General features: G+C 43.6%; 1 protein-coding gene and 1 long non-coding RNA gene across 2 annotated transcripts in view; one reads left to right on the top strand and one right to left on the bottom strand.

The window, feature by feature from the left end:
- The window catches only part of GPNMB (glycoprotein nmb), a 32,836-nt gene extending 12,458 nt beyond the window's left edge, over positions 1-20,378 (top strand). The window contains exons 4-11 of the mRNA XM_007505377.2: positions 384-557; positions 4,330-4,488; positions 5,018-5,335; positions 12,402-12,539; positions 13,923-14,025; positions 16,825-17,033; positions 18,901-18,988; positions 19,976-20,378. Of these exons, the coding sequence (XP_007505439.2) occupies positions 384-557; positions 4,330-4,488; positions 5,018-5,335; positions 12,402-12,539; positions 13,923-14,025; positions 16,825-17,033; positions 18,901-18,988; positions 19,976-20,129 (1,343 nt within the window). The 3' untranslated portion in view covers positions 20,130-20,378. The remainder of the gene's footprint in view (positions 1-383; positions 558-4,329; positions 4,489-5,017; positions 5,336-12,401; positions 12,540-13,922; positions 14,026-16,824; positions 17,034-18,900; positions 18,989-19,975) is intronic.
- On the bottom strand, positions 17,043-19,793 carry LOC103101123 (uncharacterized). Its single transcript, XR_001625328.2, has 3 exons — positions 19,463-19,793; positions 17,639-17,811; positions 17,043-17,243 (listed from the first exon to the last, which is right to left on the bottom strand). It is a non-coding gene; the product is annotated as an uncharacterized LOC103101123 (long non-coding RNA).
- Positions 20,379-20,914: the final 536 nt, after the last annotated feature.

Genomic DNA, 20,914 nt, shown 5'->3' with positions numbered 1-20,914 from the left:
CGGGGGCCATTGTGACCCCCACTCCTGCTCAACAGTCTTGATTTAAAGCTGAGCTCAACTAACTAGTTCTGAAACCAGACTCCTGTCAGTAATTTCATACATGCAAAAGAGTCCTTGTGATTTTTTTTTTTAACAAAACTTCTCATGAAAAAACCATCAGTTGGATTTGAATGGGCTGGTGATTTGAGAACCAATCAGTAGATAAGTGCCACATTAGGTAATTAGCCTGAGCCCAGCCAGAATTACAGGTTTTCAACTGTCCTTCTATATTTATAATGGAGTGGGGGTGGGGGGTGAGGGAACTTACTGTCAACCCCCATCTCCCTCTGTTCCTCCCCACCCCCAGCCCCTATAGATTCTGACCCATTCCTTTTTCTGTGTAGGCACTGCCGGGTCTCCGGATTCTTATGTGTACAACTGGACTGTGTGGACAGAGGAGAGAGACTCGGGAAAGTGTCCTAACAAAAGCGCCCATCATGTGTTTCCAGATGGGAAGCCCTTTCCTTGTCATCCTGGATGGAAAAGGAAGAATTTTGTTTATGTCTTTCATACACTTGGTTGGTATTTTATGTGATCTTTTCCTTTTCTGGGAGTCTTGGTTCAAATATCCACTGCTGGGGAACCCCAAACAAGACATTGTGCTTTTCTGGGTCTCCTTTTCCCCATCTATAAGTGAGAATGCTAAGGTCCTTCCAGTTCCCAATCTAGGATGCTACGATAGCTTTTCTATCTATCCATCCTTTGGCTGAAGCATGCACAGCAAATATCACTTGTACAAGACTACTGTGAGACGTAACAACTGAAAAAATCCTCAGCTCCTGGACTTGGAGAAGAGCCCATTTAGCCTCACAATGTAAAGTGCTTTGCAAACTTAAAATATTCTACAAATGCTTATTATGATTATTATTATTGTTGTGGTTAGGCACTTTGACATCCTTCTCTCTTCTTATCAGAATTTAAGAGTTGTTTGCCTAAAGGGGGTACATTTGCTGCTCTATTCAATTCTGTAAGCTTTGGAAGGAGGGACCAAACCCCCGGGGTACAGCTCCAGCTCTGCTGGTCACTCCCTAGCTGGGTGGCCTTGACCTGCGTGACTTTAGCTCCTTGGGCTGTCATTCCCTTTTATGTAAGGTGATGGGGTTTGGCCAGATGATCCAAAGTCCCTTCTGGGGTGATGTCCCCTGACTCTGACTTGCCTCTTCGCCCTCACATCCCATCCACATTGCTCTGTGGTATGGGGGAGAATTCTCCATGTCCCCTTGTGAGGTTTCAGGTAGGACTGTTATTCTTTCCTTTGACTACAATCAACGACGATTATTTGGTTAGTCTTACTAAACAGCATGGTGCTCAACAACTCTGGTATAAATCAGAAAAGGGAAACATGGTGCAAAGTGACCCCTTTTCATTGAAGCACTCCTAGCCCTGGCACTTCACTAGTGTAGGCATCTCCAGGTGAGAAATCTCTCCCACCACCCGAGCCCCCCAGAAAAGGTTGACAACTATAGATTATGCACCTTCAGAAGTGCCTGGGATTCCAATAAGTGGTCAAGTAACTCAGCCAGGGTCCTATGACCAATATGGATCCCTGGATGCTTTGGGGCCACCTCTTCCTGACAGAGGCTGACTCTAGTCTCTATGATGGTTCTCTTTCTCTCTTTTGAGGTCTCTTGTAACTAAACTACTACATCGGCTAGGTTGGAGGTTGTCGATTTTTATTTTTTGTCTTATCCTGGAAGTAGAGTCCTTATTTGGAACATGGAGTCTATCCTCATGAGATGAGTGTATTCAGTTCAACTGGAATCAATAGGCATTTTATTCTCCCCAGTCCCCTCCATTGGAGATCCTGCCTAGGATCTCACTTGGTCCCCATCCATCCACTCATTCCACAGGGTTATCCCTACTCCTTCCTGAAGACAGACAGAATGGAAAGAGGTTGGGATTTGGAACAAGAAGATTCCAACTTCAGACTCGGTCACTTAACTTCTGTCTTTAGCCTGGCTTCCTTCTTGGGAGGGGCCAATTAGAATGTACACAGAGCTCTTTGTAATTGGAAAATGAGTAACTATTATGACTCCTCTCATCCAAGCCATGGATAAGTTAGGGGCTGCCTGTATTATCCCATAATCCACTTCTTATTTTATCCAAACCCACAGAGCCTCGCTAAGAAATCCAAAGTTCATTTTGTTGTTTAGTCGTGCGTGTCTCTTGTGACCTCATTTGGGATGTTCTTGGCAAGGGCACTAGAGTGGTTTGCCATATCCTTCTCCAGCTCCTTTTATAGATGAGAAAACTAAGGTAGCTAGAGTTCAGTGACTTGTCCAGAATCACCCAGCTAGTAGGTGTCTAAAGCTGGATTTGGACTTAAGTCTTCTTGATTCCAGGTCCATTACTCTATACTATGCCACTTTTTCATTGGGGCAAGTAAGTGGCTCAATGGAGAGAGTATTGAACCTGGAATCGGGAAGACCTCAGTTCAAATCTGACCTCAGACACTTACTAGCTGTGTAATTTTGGGCAAGTCCCTTAACTCAAATTTACCTCATTTTCCTCATCTAGAAAATGGGGATAATAATAACACTTATCTCCCAAGCTTGTTGTGAGGAACCAATGAGATAACAGCACAGTGCCTGACCCATAGTAAGCACTACATAACTGCTATCATTAATCTCATTTATGAGACTGTTACTAGTTTTTCAACTACTCAGAGTTTGGCTTCTTTTTTTAGTAATCTTGTCTTCTTACACCATTATTCATTTTCTCCTGCTTCTTCCACTCCACATCAATGTGTACAAATCTTCCCACATTTCTCTGAATTCATGCTATTGGTCATTTCTTTGTGCATCATGATATCCCTTTACAGTAGTATAGCAGTTTTGGTGATTATTTTTTGCTACCACAAAAGTGCCAGTGTGGATATTTTGGTTGACAGTTGTATCTGGATGGGACCTCCTTGAGGTATGTGTCCTGTAGTCAAGATTGTTGGATCCAAAGGTATGAACGATCTCACATAATCTGAAATTGATACCTTGATCTATCGGACAAATTCACAGCTCTGTCATAGGTTGATCTGACTCCCCACAGCCCACACAGTGCTGGCTGCTCCCATCTCATGTTCTCTTTGTTCATTCATAGGATGCGAGGGGAAGCCTCAGAGGTATTTTCATTTGTACTCTCTTCTCTGTGACATGGAACATGTTTTCATATGGTCACTGAGCTTACAACTCTTCTTTTGAAAACTCACACCTTTTGACTACTTATCTGTGAGGAAATGGATCTTGGACTTTTTTTTAAACCAGTTCTCTATGCATATTAGATGTCAGTCTTTTGCCAGTAATATTTGATGAAAAATTTTCCTCCTCTGGTTTCTCTTCTTATTCAATCTTCAATAATTTTGTTCAGAAAAAGCTTCTTAAATGTTGTATTATCTAAATGATCTCTTTTGTCTTCTACAGTTAAGAGTTCTTCCTTTACCCAGAGTTGTGAAAAGTAGCTCCTTCCATTTCCCTTTTTTAAAAATGTTGTAACTTTTAATATTCAATCTGCATGTTCATTTGGAGTTTATTATTGTATATGGTATAAGATTCTGGTCTAAACTCGTTTACGCCAAACTATCATCGAGCTTTCCTACCAGTGCTTGTAACATGCCTAGTTTTTCTTTAGTAACTAGTCACATTGTTAGTAATACACTAGTCTTTCGGCTACTAATTTGTGTTTCTGAACCTTTCAAGTACTGGACTATTATTTTTACTTCCTTTTTTCCACCACAGCTCCCTTCTGCCCAAGGGGAGCAGAGAATGACACTGTGCCGAGGAGCCACTGAGTTTCTTATTTAGGCCTTCACTTGAAAATAATCTTCCTTTGTAGGCCAGTGGGATGACCTCTATCCACATCTGGAATCTGATAAATCCATGTTATTGTCTGACTGGATAGCAGTCTGCAAAGGAATTGTTTTTGCTGACTTGTATGGTCTGCATTTAAGTTGTAGCCTCTCTAAAGTGTAAAGGTTAGGGTTGCGCTCTTCACACAAGGTATCTCCAACAGCAAGGGACAGCCAGAAGCAAAGAATGAAGTTGGAAGGGGGTGAATACAGGGTTCATTAACTTTATAGCAATTAGGATTAACCCAAAGGGAAGTAGTGAACTCCACCCCCCTGGAGGTCTTCAAGAAAAGGCTGAATGACCGCTTATTGGGCATGCTGTAGTGGGGAGGGTTTCTTTTTTTGGGGTGACGGGTTAAGATGACTTGCCCAAAGTCCCTTCCAACTCCTCTGGCCCTTCTTTAGAACTAGACCCCCTACAACTGGTAACTGCAATTTGCCTTTTCTCATAGGCCAGTATTTCCAAAAGTTAGGACGTTCTTCAGCTGTGGTTTCTGTAAACACAGCCAACATGACTGTTGGTCCCCAGCTCATGGAAGTGACTGTATACCGAAGAGGACACAGAAGCTACATCCCGGTGGCATCTACTAGGGACATATATACAGTCACTGGTGAGTGAACTGGGCCTTTGGCCCTCTTAGTACCAGGAGTCTAGCCCAGGCGAGCAGAGGGGATTGAAGAGGATTCTAGTCTTCTTAGAACTTTCAACTACATAGGGGGTATATGCCACATACATTTGGCATGTAATGCAAGACCGCTGTAATATGGGATTGAATAGAATGGAATGGAACAGAATAGGCTGAAAGAGAACCAAATTCCAGTTCAATGTTAGAGGAAATCGGGAATTTCTAGGGGGCTTGGGAAATCAGGGAAGGCTCCAAGGAGGAGATGGCATTTGATCTGTGCCTTGAAACCTAGAACAGATTTCGGCAAGGCTGGAGAGGCATCATTAAGACATGGTCAATGGTGTGAACCAAGGAAGAGAAGAGAGAAAACACAGTCATGTTAGTTTATAGAAAAACTCAAGAGAATAGGAAATCCAATATAATATATTTCAGCCATCGATTTTTGGTGCCTTGGAACGTCAAGACTATTACTTCAAACCAAATGATCATGTTTTTATTCACTTCCTTCTTACAGATGAAATTCCTGTATTTGTGAATATGTCCCAGAAGAATGATCGCAATTCCTCCGACGACATCTTCATCAAGGACCTTCCCATTAAGTTTGACGTCCACGTTCACGACCCCGGCCACTTCCTAAACACCTCGGCAATCTACTACAAGTGGGAATTTGGAGACAACAGTGGCTTATTTGTTTCAAACAGCTCTGCATTTAGTCACACTTATACCCTCAATGGAAGCTTCGTGCTCAATCTGACCATCCAAGCCGTTGTCCCTGGCCCGTGCCCTCCGCCTTCGCCACGTCCACCAACGCCTACTCCTCCTCATTTTCCAGGTAAGCCCAAGGCAGGTAAGCACCGCCAATGGCCGCTGTGGATGTCTCCCCTCCAACCCGCTGGAGGAAGAAGTATCAATTCCAGTGATATTTTTAGATCGCTGATTTAAAGCAGTGGCTAGAGATAATGCAATTATCCTGTAACAGCACCTATTAAAAAAAATCACTAATCACCACTGCAGGGTTAGGAAGAATGAAAAGGATCATGCTTGCTGCTTGTTACATGGGGGAAAGGGAGAAAGGTTCAAAGAAGCTTTGTAGGCTGAGCTGGAGAGCTTCGGATAATCACAGAATCCCAGCATTAGAAGGAACCATTCCCCCCAAACAAATCTCCATAAAGGACTGACACATACTTATACAGTCTGTGCTTGGAGACCTCTAGTTAGAGAGACCCCATTCCTGCTCTCCTCCCTGGTAAGGAGATTTATCACTTTCCACTCTGGGACAAATCTAATGATTTAACATAGCTCTCTGACTCCATGTCTTCAGCCACCAACAGATTTAGAGCTGGAAGGGACCCTAGTGGCCATCATCCAACTCCCTCATTTTACAGGTGAGGAAACTGAGGCAAAAAGAGGGAAAGGGACTTACCCAAGGTCACTCTGCTCTGAGGCAAGATTTGAACTTAGATCTTCCTGACTCCAAGTCCAGCCCTCTAGGTGCCTCCAAGCTGCTCTCCTAGCCTTTTCTATATTAATTAGTCAATCAATTAGCATTTATTAAGGGCCTCCTAAGCACTATTTCTACTTCTTTCCTCATTCTCCCAAGTTAGGAGAATGCTAGTCTTTGTTCCTGGTAAGCAGATTCAGACCAAGAAATACATAATCCCTCACCTTAAAGAACTTCGCATTTAATATTGTTAATGCTTATGCAACACATCCATCAATGTTCCATGGTGCCCTCATTGCTCCCTGGACTGCTGGCTGAGCTCTGAGAAGGGAAGGACACATTGAACTGGGCAAGTTGAGGAACGCTTCAAGGAGGAGGCTTCTGTCCCTGGGGAGGACTTCAGCAGGTGGAGATATAGGGTTGGGGAGCACTGACAAAGGGAGGACATTCCAAGAATATGGAAGACTGTGAGCAAAGGCCTAAGAGGTAAGAACTTCCAGCTCATGCCTTGAAGAGAGCAGGTCACCTGTTTGCCTGGTAGGGCATGGTGAGACTAGAGAGAAGGGATAGATAGGGCCAGGTCAAGGAAAGCCTGGAAAGAGGAGCTGAGACTTAGGCTTGATCCAGCAGGGAATGGAGAGCCATCAAAGGTTTGGGGGAAAGGGGTGCTATGATTAGACTTGTGTAAAGAGAGGATTAATCCACGGATTAGAGGCAAGAAGAACCTAGGAGGTGGGAAGAGCTCTTAGGAGACTCCTATAGCCAGGCAGGTGGCAATGAGGACTTAGACAGAGAGGGACTAGTAATGCTTTGGTATAGGCTTCAGAGTATTTTTTAATTTAGTCTAGCTTTATGATTTCCCAGAGTAGAAACTTCTTCTACCAAGGCAGAGTGTCCATGTAGCTCTAATTCATCACTTTACAAAGTTGTCTGGGGCATTGACAGCTTTAGTGATTGGCTAGTATGTGTCAGGAGCACTATTTGAACCCAGGCTTTCTGACTGGAAAGCCATTACCCCATGCTGCCTCTGCATCTTTAAGTATATGGGCATTACAGTGACATTTTTAAAAAATCTATCCTTTGGACTTGGCCTAGGACAGACCCTTCTCCCCTCCACGTTCTTCTAGTTTAAGCAGGGAGGTTCCCCCTTGCTAAAACTCTACATGCATTCTGGGTTGAGAATTCTGTTGGGATTTAAATAATACCAGATCCATGGAATTCTGTGAGTCTGATTTTGGGAAAGGTCAATCCATTACTGAAGGTGCATAGTCTAGTAAACACAGGGCTTGGGTTCATAATCATCGGGCTACAATTGGAAAAGAACTTAAAGCTCCTCTGATCAAACTCGTATTGTAGACTTGGGGAAACTGAGGCTCAAAAGTCAAATGACTCATCCAAGGTTACACGTACAGCAATAAGAATCTTGGTTCTCTGATCCTAAACCCAGTGCTCTTTTCACCATGTATACTGGTTGCTGAAATGGGCAATGCAGGAAACTTTGAGCTCTCTCTTCTTAGATATTAACAATATGAGAAATTCAAACCTGAAAAACAACTCCAGGGTAACTCCATTAAAGAAACAACGGCAGAGCCGGGGCTGTCTCAGAGGCATTGGATGATTGAGTCTTCTGACAGCTGTCGATAATTTCCTCTTCACACTCACCTTTCTGACTGACATGAGCATGTCTAGCAAAGTGGCCTTTACAAGACTTGGTTTGATTGGTGTCTTATTTTCTAATGGCAAGAAAATAACTTTTATCATATTATGTTGAATGAGTGCACGCTGCTTTTCTACTCTCACGCCATTCTCTGTTTAAAGGGCATATTTCAATCAAGGGTACAAACTTGGGGAGAGTCTTCAAGAGCTTCATGGGAGGGCAAGGGAAAGAGAAGAAGAAAGCAGCTTTTGATCTTCTAAAGTTCCAGCTACTAGTTCTAAGCACCTTAATCCTGGCCTTATGACTAGGAGAATGCCTTCCAGGGGAAATGCCTACTAAAATTTACGAGCTTTTTACTGGAATTAAAATGATGGGATCATTCCTAAATGCGGAATTCCATAGCTTTTGTTACGTGGTTTTTAAAGAAATGTTACTTTAAGATACCAATTAGATGATGCCTATTTACTCAAGATAAATATTTCCATTTTATATGACACACATTCAATATGTGTTTCTTTAAAGGATATTGAACAGCTCTGATGTATGAGGCATTGTGCTAGACACTGTGATCCACCCAGCTCCCCTACCCCACCCCTCAAATCTTCTCAGCATTATCTCTTAGTTTTTCTTTTTTAAATGCTTTACTGATACACTTCTTTTTTTTTAAACACTCACTTCCTGACAGCTCTTCTTCCCAACAGCGTTTTAGTAATTTAGAAATGTATCTTTTCACAAATGAGGAACATCAAGGAAAAAAGTAACACATTGGCCATAACTGACAATGTACACTTGCCCATGCCTTTAGTCTATAACTCTCTCCCAAAAGGCAGGAAGGATGATTCAACATCTCTCCTTAGAAGTCATCACTGACCTTGGACTCCTTTAGTCAATCAATAAGCATTTAAGTGCCTACTATGGGCCAGATATTCAATCTGTATTCCATCTTTCTTCAGTCTGGCCCTCTCCACTAGCTTCTTCCCATGTACCTATAAATGTGCTCTGGTCTCCCCAGTACTAAAAATGTCTTCTATCCCATCGAGTAACCATCCCAATATTCTTCTTCCCTCCACTGCTAAACTTGTTTAAAAATTTTTCTATACCTCTCCCCTGAACTTTTTCACTATGACCCACACTCTCTCCTCACCTTGCTATTTGGATTCTGATCCAATAATTTATAGAAGTTCCCCTCTCCAAGATAACTAATAACTTGAAAAAACAAACAAACAAACCCTTTTCATCTGAGAATCAAAACTGTGTATTGGTTTCAAGGTGGAAGGACTAGGCAATAGGGGTTGAAGTGACTTGCTCAGTCGCATAGTTATAATGATTTCTTAGTTGGTAAATTCAAATGGGGTAGGCGGAGGTGGGGTGGGGTTTGTCTCCTTCCTTGACCCCTCTGCAGCATTTAATACTGGTGATGTCTATTTCCTCTCCTGCAAGTTATGCTTTCCTCATTAGCTTCAGAGATACTTCATATTCCTGATTCTTTTCCCAACAGTTCTTTTATCCTTATCTTCTCTCTATCCCTTGAAGGTGCCTATTCTTTGGTACTCATTTCTTCTTAAATTCTCTCTTGGTAATCTCATTCCCTGCATTATTATTAACCATTATGACTATGAAAATGATTCTCAAATCTCCCTCTAACTTTGACCTCTTTTCTGAGCTTCAGACTTTACCTCAAACTTCCAGCAGGATTTTCTGCCAGGATTTCCCTGAGAGATCTCAAATTCGACATGTCGCAACCCAAACACCTTCTTTCCTTCTCTATCTGCTCATTCAACCAGTGTCACATTTTTGAAACCATGGTGATATCCTAGACTCTTTCACAGAATTACAGATCTAGAGTTCAAAGGGACTTCAGAGATCACAAGGGATAGAATAGTATAATATGAAAGGGGAGAGAAGAGGAAAGTATGTAGCTCAATGGAACCTCTTCCTCCCCTCTTATCCACACTTCTCCCCCAAATGGCATCAGAATGGGATTTCAAACAATGTCAGATAAGCCTTGGATATCACGTGCTAACCACATTGTTGTGCAATGATATTGGTTGGGGCGAAATGGCTCCAGATATGGCTGTAGTCCACTTTGGCTAGAGCACAGGGAGCATGAAAGGGAATACTGGGAGATGAAGCAAGAAAAATAAACTGGAACCAAAATCCTGAAGGGCCCAAATGCCAGGAAATGGAGTTTGGACTTGATTCAGGAGGCAATGTGGAGTCATTGGCTGTTTGGGGGCAAAACAATGATAATGATCAGAACTACGCTTTATAAAAATTAATCCAGCCATAGTGTGTGTAGGTTTACATAATTTATATATTCTACACAATTAAGACTTAGATAGGATTTTTGCCTTTGTAATACATTTAAGTCATGAAAAAAATTGGATGGCAGTTCTTTCTCTGAAGCTTTTATTCTGCCTTTTTGGTATTTCTAAGGAAATCTTATACTTTTATTATGAAAAATTAGTAAGTGATCATGGCTTCCAGAGGTGAATCTGATATCATACTGGATGGGAGTGCTTTCTTTAGGAACAGAACAGGCACTTTACTGACCCAGCCCAGATGTTGGTTTTTAAAAATTTAGATCTGATCATTTATCAGGACAGAGAATGTCTGATGATGGAAATTCCCTCCAGCAGTCCAGCTCAAAAGCTACTCCATAACTTACAGTTTGAAAGTTTGATGCGCTGCAAGCCTTAAAATGCAATATAAATGGGACTGCCATTATTGTTTTGTTATTGATGTTGGTACTATTACTAGCTGGGGGACTGAAGGGTCAGTGACTTGACCATGATCCCACAGCCATTATGAACATGTCAGAGGCAGGATGTGAGCCCACGTTGACACTCTAGCCATAATAGTGGCTGCCTGGAAGGCTCAGGGGACTACGATGAATTTCCTGGGGGGTCAAACCCAAACTCCTTACACATTGGTAGTATGACTCCCACAATTCCTCCCGCTAATGCATTTATAATCCTTTTTATTTTAACCCTTAACTTCTGTCTTAGAATCATTATTAAGTAGTGGTTCCAAGGCAGAAGAGTGGCAAGGGCTACACAATTGAGGTTCAGAGACTTGCCCAGGGTCACATAGTTAGGAAGTATCTGAAGGCAGATTTGAATCCAGGACCTCCCATATCTAGGCCTGGCTCTCTATCTATTGAGCCTCCTAGCCATCCCTTATAATTCTTTTGTGTAAGTAAAACTCCAGAAATCAATCATCAGTAGGAGTTTCTAGGGAAGGTTTTGGGGTTGGTTTTGTCTGTTTTTTTAAATGGGCATTTATGGTAGTTTTTGTGACTTTATGAAGTAGGTTTGCCCCTCTTCTCAGCCTGGTGCAATGGATCAAGTGCTGGATCTGGAATGAGGAAGACCAGAGTTCAAGCCCAGCCTTAGACACTCATTAGCTGTGTGCCCTGGGCAAGTCATTTAACTGCTCTCAGCTTCAGTATCCTCATCTATAAAATGGAGATAAGAGATGATACCTCCCAGGGCTGCTATGAGGATTAAATTAGATTATATATAGAAACCGTTGCCTTCTGTCTTGGAATCAATACTTTGTATTGGTACCAAGGCAGAAGAGTGGTAAGGTGGTAAGGGCTAGGCAATGGGGGTTAAGTGACTTGCCCAGGGTCACACAGCTGGGACATGTCTGAGGCCAGATTTGAACCTAGGACCTCCTGTCTCTAAATCCACTGAGCTACCCAACTGCCCCTAGATCATATTTTTTAAGTGATTTGGCAACCTTCAAGTGTTGTTTAAATGCTCTCAGTCATATGCCTTTCAAATTTATTATGTGGTTATTGTGGACCAGACATATGCTAGGCAATGTGGAGACCAAGACAAAATGAAAACCAGTTCCTGTCCTTGAGGAAGTTATGTTCTACCAGGGGGAACAACCTGGATTCAGATAAGTCAATACAAAATCATTGCCGATATGGAGCAGGTGCTATCCGTCAGGGGGAAGGAGAGGAGAAGGGAAGACCAGGAAAGGCTTTTTCTAAAGAGCCAGAGCCAGGGCAGAGCCTTAAAAGGAGCTTGGGCTTCTCTGAGGTGGAGGTGAGGAGGCAGCCTATTTTAGGCATGGAATCCCATTGGCAATTGAAAGGGGAAAAAAGGTGGAACTCTTTGCAATCTTTCCCATGTTGTTAAATGGCTTTGCCTTAATGAGGGTTTCTCTGATGACAAATAAGACACTCCATCTTTTTAACACCAACCAGAAGGGAATTTCCCAGAATTGATCCTGAATTTATGAAGGGTGGCAGTCAGGGAGTGCTTTTTGCAATTGCCCCAAGAGTGTCCAAATCTAGGTTCTGGAGCTTCCATTATGCACCACCTCCTGAGGAACCCAGGCATTCTTGGGTGATGCCTTTAATGTTTGTGTCTTCCTTTGATTATATCAATAAAGCCCAGAACTCCAAATAAGCTTATCTGCATTAATAATTAGAAGGTGGCCTATGGATTTGTGACCCATCAGAGACTGACTTTCAGCCTAGCCCTTTCCCATTCCCCTGGCCCAGTTCTTTGACCCATCTCACTATTGTGGGCTTTGTACCCCCAGTGCCCGGCATACAGCTTAATGCTGGATCCATTGGGGTTGTCTGCCTTCACCATTGAAAACTCCCACTAGGGTCACTCGGTAACACTCACATGGCTCTCCTACTCTTCACATTGAATTCAGTTTGGACTCTGAAAGCATTTTCAGTCACGTCGAGCTGTCAGTGCTTTGTGGAACATCCATTTCGAATGTTTGAAAAGTTCTTGTTGTTATTCCGTGGCTCTCCCTTTCTTGGATTCTCAGGAACCACGGTCAACTCGTCCGATGCCCCCACCCCATTGCCTACAGCTGCCAGCCCACAAGACTGGGGGAGAGAGGCTCCTGACGAAAGCTGCCAGGTCACCAGATATGGCCATTTCATAGCATCTCTCACTATCATCGGTGAGTACCTGGGGCCTGCTGGGACGTCACACTCAATGGACAGGCATTTCTGTTCTCAGCCTCATTCTAGGGGCTCACTCACGGAGATGCAGAAGTGTGATGGCTGCCCTCAGAGGACCCAAACTCTAGTTGGAAGGAGGAGATAAACCTCTCTCTCCTCTGCTGAGGCTCCATCTCCCTCCCTCATCCACATTCAAGGGTCTGATCCCCCTTCGCACCATTCATTGATGCATCAGCTTTGGATCCACTTCCGACCTAGGGAAGTTTGTCCTTCCTTGGGCAGCCTCATTCCGCCCCTGCTCCCCAGGGCTCACCAAACTGAGTTTGGACACTGAATTGGTGTTCTCCTGTGTTCAAGGGGATTCATCTCCGTCAGCATCCCAAGTAGCAGCGATGACAGTCCAGGACCACCATACCCAGCCTCATTTACCCCATACTGAAATGAATCACATAGAAGTCTCTAAGTATTGGCTCCCACTTGGCAGCATTCCCAAGGTAGCTAGTTAAAGGTAGCCATTCTTTGGGCCAGACACTACCAGGCTGTTCAGCTCAGCAGAACTGTGGCATTTTCCAAGTTAGCCTTCGCTCTTTCCTACCTACCTACCACACGTCCTCTCTTCTCTTCTTGAATATTTCTGCCCACTCCCCCTGGCCTGCCACGGGGTCCTAGATTATCTTCCCCTCTCATATATATGTATATAGGGTACTCTTGGAAAATCTTAAAGCCTTTACGACACAAAGAAATGAATCTCAAATGCTGGCAATGCAGGCAGCTTGACGGGTGCCAAGAGATGTATTTGGGGATGAAGGGGGATATGGAGACAGAGGGAGAGGCTTCCTGGCCCCAAGTGGCCTCCCTCTTACCATACTGGATGGACTAGCTCCCACCATAGGGGTACACTGCCTCAGGCAGATTGGGAGAGGACAAAGGCTGTACTATAGAAGACAGCCTATTGAGTGTGTCCACCACAGGCTTGACCCTCAGCAGCTCCTGTCTGGCCACCTGGGGCTTCCTGAATCCAGTGGCTATTGGGTCGTGTTGGCTTTCTCCAGGCTCTCTGCCCAGAAGGGACTGCCTGCTTTGGCTTCAGCCACTATTGTTCAGCTTGCTTATTTTCACAAGTTCACACTTTCTGTAGGAAGGGAAGTGAAAACAAGCTGGAAGGGAAGTCAGCAGCTCCATTTGGCTCCAGAAGATTGGGCTCCATGGATACAGAGCCACTGGGCAGCATCCAAGACCTTTTATTTTTGTTTGTTGATTTCTTAATAGTGGGGAGAAGGCGGGAGAAGGCAGTCTTTGTTTGTATGCTTTGCCCTTCTGATTCACTGGGTTGGTTTTTTTTTCTTTCCCTTGGTGGGGGTGCTCGGGGGTTGTTTCGTAAGAGGGAATCCTGGAAGTTAATATCATCCAGATGACAAAGATTCAGAAGCTGGCACCGCAGACCGCAGACTCCACAATTGACTTTGTTGTCACCTGCCAAGGGAAGTAAGTACAATATCTGAATTAGACCAATCAGATGCTAGGAGCCCCCCAGGCCTGGGCAGAGGGCTACTTGCCACACGCTTTCCACCCCCGAAACAAGAACAGAATTGCCTAATTCACCGAAGCCCCAGATAGAGCTGTAACTAGGAATTCTTTCACATGGGGCCAAAACAGTTGAATGGGGGGGGGGGGAAGGGGAGGGGGGTCTGGCACAAAGGACCATCCTGGACGATGGCCCCCAAAGTTGTCCCACCCTAGTTACAGCTCTGGATAAAGAACGATGACAGAATTTACAATGCCTCCAAGGAGTTCTAGGATGAATGGTTTTGCCAACTTTGAAAAAGGTCCAATAAATGTGGTTTGATTATGTTACAAAAACTTTCAGAATAGCCCCAGATTATTGACCCCAAACTGTTAAGAGATAGAAGAAGTGTCCCAATGGCATCACACTCCACTGGGGGAGACTGGGGATAGCTCCATGTTGGTGGAGAGGGGAAGGCAGGCTGCTGGATGGGACATGCCATTAGAGGCATTTGGTGGCACAATATATAGAGTACTGGGCCTGTAGTAAGGAAGATCTGAGTTCAAATCTGACCCCAGGCAAATCACAACTTCCATTTGCTTCTGTTTCCTCTACTATAAAATGGGGATAAAATTAGTACCCATGTCCCAGGGCTGATAGAAGGATCAAATAAGATAATTGCAAAACATACATACACAGTGCCTAGCATTCAGTAAGCACTTAATAAATGCTTGTTCCCCCTCCCCACAAAGAGCAGACAACTTCCTACTATTTGTGTATATTTGGTAGTTGCTTATTTGTATGTGGATTTCCTTACCCCTAGCAGAATGTACACTTCTTCAGGGCAAGTCTGATGTCACATTTTACCTCCTAGTATTGTGCCTGGAACCTAGCAGGTGTTTAATAAATGCACATTCAACCGAAACCTTTAGGAGTGGGCTGAGAAAGAGAACTAACTACAGGGCTTTAAGGAGCTACAGAACTAGGACTTTGGGGTTAGGAGGCAGAAATGTTAATGAGATAAAAATGCTGCTGGTGGGTCGCTGCTCATTAGATCCTCAACACTTCACTAGAGTCCAGCTCTGAGACCTGGTCATCAACCAAGAAAATTGTGCTCCCAATGGAGGCAGAGCTTTGGACACAGCTGAAGGAAAGTCTAGTGGGCCACAGTGGGGAGATAGAAACAAGGATGACTCTAACTCTCACAATGGATTTGTAGCCAAAGCTTCAGCTACTCTCAGCCCTCAACTCCACTGGCAGGTCAGGTTCCCAGAGGAGAACTGCTACAGTTCCCCTCAGGGTTCTAGGGTTAACCCTGAAGGGAGTAGGAATATACTTCTAAAACTATAGCTTATGAGCTCCCACCTCTATGCTTCCCTCAAAGATTAGCAGTTGACACCAACTAGTGAGTCAGATTTAATTGGCTTTTAGGAAGTATAAATACTAAGAAAAAAATCTATGATCAGCCCTCCCACCAAGTAAATCCTGTCCTGGGGAAAGTGAGATCAAGCCTAGAGAGCACATATGGCATGGGCCAACTCAGCTTCTAGAAATCTTTTTCTGGAATCTTCAATATATTCCCCTGAGGTACGGTATAGCTAGGCTCCTTGTAGAACCTTGACTCTGCCTTCCCTCTTCATGTCCAGGCCATCCCCTTCTACCAAAGTAGGTGCTGGCTCCAACCACTGACTATGTGGCTAGAGTGCCCATGAAACATCCAAATGTTCTTGTCCTTTTGAATTCCCTAGTCAGAAGCAAGGAGAAGAGACTGAGGCTAAGACCAAGATGCTCTCCTTGCATTCCCCCCTACCCCCAGCTTTCTCAGATAACTTCTCAGGAGTGACTCTCTTTCCTCTTGACTACCACATCTTCATTTTGGAACTGGTCTTTGATTTTATGGAAGACTCACAGAGGTACCACCAAGTTCCTCAACCAAGCTGCACAGCCCTTCTGATATTCCTAGTTCCAATGCCTTTTGACTGCTTGCTTGCTTGCTTGATTGATGTCTAGGTCTTGTTCATACCTAGTTTGCCCTTTTGATTGATCCCTTTGAGCTATGTTCTCACCTGACAAAGCGATCGGGGCATTTGGACCTCGTGGATCTCCCTCTACAGTCTTTGAGAGGTGATGAAGTCAGTGTCTAATTCCTTTGTACTCATCTAGAGCTGTTGTTGTCCTCTGTCCTAGAGGAAAGAATGAATCTAGCATCCACAGGGCTGGGGGAGAAGATTCACTGGGTTGCTCCAAAGTGCTTTATATGGATTTATAGATTTTAAAATTAATATCCAAATATTATATTTTATAAGATTTATTAATAATAACTCACATTAAAAAACTAGAGTAAACTCGGCCTCAGTTGTGAGAGAAGAGAACTAGGGCAGGGACAACATTCAACTTAAAAACAATAACATAAAGGCGCTAACGTGAACGAAGGGGAAAGGATTCTTGGGACAAGAAAAGAATTCTGGGAGATGGAGTCCAAAGGTTCAAGATTTCTCATTATACAGATTCAAGAAGAAGAATGGATGAATCTTCGGTGGATATAAATTGTTATTTTCTTCCCTTTGCTTATCCACTCACTCCACATTAGAGATGCTCCCTACTCTAGTATCCCAATGTATGTGTGAGCTCATCAGTGGAGTTAGCCCCTAAAATAATGCCTCTTACAACGCATACAAGCCACCCACCATTAACAAGCATTTTTCTCCTCCCTCTATCCTATCCTCCTTCTTCCTCTCTGTCTGTCTCCCTATCACCATGAACCTTCTTGCCATTTCCAGCACTCCTACTGATGTCTGTACAGTTATTTCTGACCCTACATGCCTGTGGCCCCAGAACACAGTCTGTGACCCTGTGGAAGTCAGTGACCAGTGCTTGTTGACCATAAGGAGAGCCTTCAGTGGGGCTGGGATGTATTGCATGAACCTTACCTTGGGTAATGAAGCTAGTCTGGCCCTTACAAGTACACTGGTCTCTATTGATGGACGAGGTAAGTAATAACTCTCAGACTAATGTTCATTGTTGGTTATATAACCATAATGGGGGCGGGGGTATCAGTGTGAGGAACTCCCCAAATATAAACCTTCTCTGCTGGTGCAGATGGGAAATTCTTACCCAACATCCCATCGCTGATTTGAACCCAGTTCCTCCTGTGTAGATCTTGACCTTCTTGCCGTGATACCATGCCCCCGTCAACATTCTATGTGCAGAGAAATATTGCAGAATGAGGAGAGCTTGGGATAGAGGAAAATTCTATTGGGAAGTGACAGTAAAGCCTTTTAAAAGAGTGTCAATAAAACATTTATTTTTTATCAAAGAAAATGTACACCCACCTTTCCTTGTGCTATTTCGGGCTTTGCTTTCAGAGTTTAGTTATCTCCCCCACAATTCCGTCCCCCCTCCACACATACACATTGGGAGACTTATTGAGCAATGGGGAGTGAGGATTCCTATGCTAGAATTAAAACCAAACAACACATCTATCTAGAACCCAGCTTGGAAGAAAGCGACCCCAGCACATTCTGACTGGGGCCAAGTCCTCAGATGAAATTACATATGGTGCCCTTAGACGAAGTCCTAATAGGCTATAATTACCCAGTTAAGCCTCTCCTTGAATGTAGCCACATTTCCAAGGGTGACTTGAAAGGTCCATATACTATAAATAATAATGCTGGTCCATGTCTCTAAATAACCGAGGTAGCCTGGTACCAGTGTCAGGTTCATAGAGCCACTTAGAAGAGATCGCAGCACAGTCAGAAATTCAACGCCTAGAAAAGGGCACAAGAAAACCCAGTGGGGTCATGATTTCTTTATTAACTCCAAACCCCCCTTTCCCATATACTACCAGATAAAGACCCCAAACCCAGAGCACCCAATGCACTGTGTTCCTCTTCAGGAACTCAGTGGGGAAAACCAAACAGACAATTGAAAACCCCAACAAGGATTCTCTCTTACTTTCCTTGTGTACAGGAAATTCCAATAGAACTAACAAAGAGGAGGCCCTCAATTGGGAATGGCACTTTTGTGCCAGGATACTGTCCAGTCGGGACCCTCTGCTGTTCCTCTGTCTTTGAATTTCTCTATCCCAGAATATTCCCTTTATCACCCCTGTTAAAAGAACCAGTGCTAGGGGAGGAAAAGAAAATGCTCTTTGTTTCCAGTAAATAATGTATGAAAACGACCAAATAAAATAATGTTTAAAAAAAAAAAAAGAACCAGTGCTGAATAGGAGACTGGAACCTTTTCATCTTCACCTCCTTCATTCTGCTGCTTCCTTGGAGCAAAGCTAGGCCAGATCTCAACATCAATTCCCTTCTGACTCCCAGTGACTCAAAGTTTCTCTTGCCAGTCAATATATATATATGTGTGTGTGTGTACATGTATATATCATACATATACTATGTACACAAATATAAGTGCGTGTATTTTTCTATAGGCATGCTTTCTCTTTACAAAAGTTCAAGGCAACCTTAAAGCTAGAAAAAGGGATGCTTGAGGAGGCATCAGTAATAACTGCCATTCCACTGTTAAGAGACGTTGGAGTTGATAGACTCTGGGGGAGTCTGGGAGGATTTTCTAATCCTTCCCTTCTGTTTTAGAATCAATACTGTGAATTGGCTCCAAGGCAGAGGAGTGGTAAGGACTAGACAATGGGGGTTAAATGACTTTCCCAGGGTCACAGGACTAGAAAGTGTCTGAGACCAGATTTGAGCCCAGGACCTCCCATTTCCCAAGGCTGGTTCTCAATCCACTGAGCCACCCAGCTGCCCCCATGGAACTGGCTTCTGGATCAAGAGAAATCGCCCTTACAAGAAAGAGCTCATGACAAAGTTCTTTCCTTTTGTCCCACGCTCCAGGATCACCTGCCAGAATAGAAACGGGCATCTTGGTGTCCATCAGTGCCTTGATGGTGTTCATTATTCTTGTAACCTTCTTTGTGTACAAGTAAGTTTCTACCTCCAACTTTTTATGTATTTGCTGAGATATTGTTTGAAAAAAACTCACTGGTTGTCTACAATGGTCGTCTTCTCTGCCTAGGTATTATAATAGGGAGTTCACACACATTATAGCAGGGAGTCTTCCTTTTTTGCTTGAACAAAGCATTTTTTTCCTATGGTGTGGGAGAAGGATCTCTGGTTCCTGAATCAGAGGGTTTGAGTTCAAATCCACTGAAGATACTGCCTGAGCTAGTCATTATCTTCCCTGGACCCCAGTGTCCTCCTCTGTAAAATGAAAGTAATGGTTTAAGAGGCCCACGAGGTCCTCTTCAGCTCTTAATCTAGAACTCTTCCCTCTCTTCTATCCTAATGAACTGTGATTGCTTAAATACTCCATTCCTATTGCCAGGGGTTTATACACACACACACACGTACACATACACCTCCAATGGAATCAGTTCAGGTTTTAATAAGAGCTAACCTTGGTTTTTAGTCCGGACCTCTGACTTCATCTGTATAGAGAAGTCCAGGTGTGGAAACTCCCTCTGCTGATGTAGATCAGCCCCTCAACCGTCATTTTTCATCTTAGAGAGAGGGTAAATGACTTGTACGGAATCCTGCAGCTGGTGTATGTCAGAGGGGGGACTCGAATTTCAAGGCTGTGATCTGCTTCCTTCCCTCCCAAACTAAACTGTGACTATTTCATCCTGAATGTCTCGAGAGGTTTTTCTATTCCTCTGAAAACCTGGTAAGCTCGCACTTCTCTTCCGGGGGAGAAAGAAGGAAGAAAGCTTCTAATAAACAGCTGAGAGGTTCTTTATACACCCTAGCAACTGGTTGGCATTAGATCCAGGCTAAAGAGAATTAACTTTTCTCTCTTTATTATTTTGTGCCTGATGTATTTAGGAAGTGAATGTGAGGGAGTTCTTTTTAGAAAGCAACATTTTAGCAGTGAAGGTCTTTTCTGAGTAACTTTCGCAAACATTTCTTGCAGGAGATACAAAGAATACAAACCAATTGAAAGCTGCCCTGGGAAGGCGGTGAATGGCAACGGACTGGATGTTTCTTTCCATAATGGGAAAGCTGTGTTCTTCCCAGCAAACAATGAGAAGGATCCGCTGCTGAAGAAAGAGGCTGGGATTGTTTAACGCTCCCAGCCAATCTGTGCCTTTAGAGAGCACACTGTACAGTACTTTACATTGGAGCTGTCCTTGAGTGGATGGCTGATAACTGTGTAAGAAAAGGCATATTGTAAGCGGTTAGCCACTGCTTGTGGGTGTAATTTTTTTATATATAGGTTAAAAGACATTTTAGAGGATTGGAGTGGGGGATTATACTGCAGGCAGCCTTGGTCAGATTCTATAACTAATAAAACCACTTGGCAACTTTTTCTTTCATTGTGATTTATGGTTTATTAAGCACTCCCAGTGTCTGTCCTAGAGCAGATGCCTCCCCGGGGAAGCCAGCCTTCCTATTCCTAATCTGGGTCTTGCCTCGGTTAAGAGCAAGGTAATTTTTGGAGTAGGCAGAGGGGGACAAACAGAGCTCAGAGCCTCTTATAATTGTCTATGTTAGGATTCATACAATGCAAAACAAAGCAAAAAAAGGCTACACAATAAACTGTTTCTAGGCGATTCTCTAAACATACAGACCCCGCGTCCTGGTTAAATTAAAAAAAATTATGTATTCAGGCCCCTAGAAAAGGGATAAGTACTCATATATATTTATGGAAGAGCCCTAATAAAAGAGGTTAATGGTGTTTCATGAGGCCAGAGCAGGGGAGGGAGGATGCTGCCTTGTCAGCTCAAAACCCAAACACCTGAGGCCAAGAGAACTGAATAAATAGAATCATGACATTCTTTCCACCCCCTCACCCTCACCTAGACAATGCCTGCCTCTTTTTAGGTTAATGCCCACAGACCAAATGCAGTGG

This window comes from Monodelphis domestica, chromosome 5 (assembly GCF_027887165.1).
Source record: "Monodelphis domestica isolate mMonDom1 chromosome 5, mMonDom1.pri, whole genome shotgun sequence".
NCBI classification, from domain to species: Eukaryota; Metazoa; Chordata; class Mammalia; order Didelphimorphia; family Didelphidae; genus Monodelphis; species Monodelphis domestica.
The sequence above is the reverse complement of the archived record's forward strand: the minus strand, read 5'-3'. Positions and strand labels throughout refer to the sequence as shown.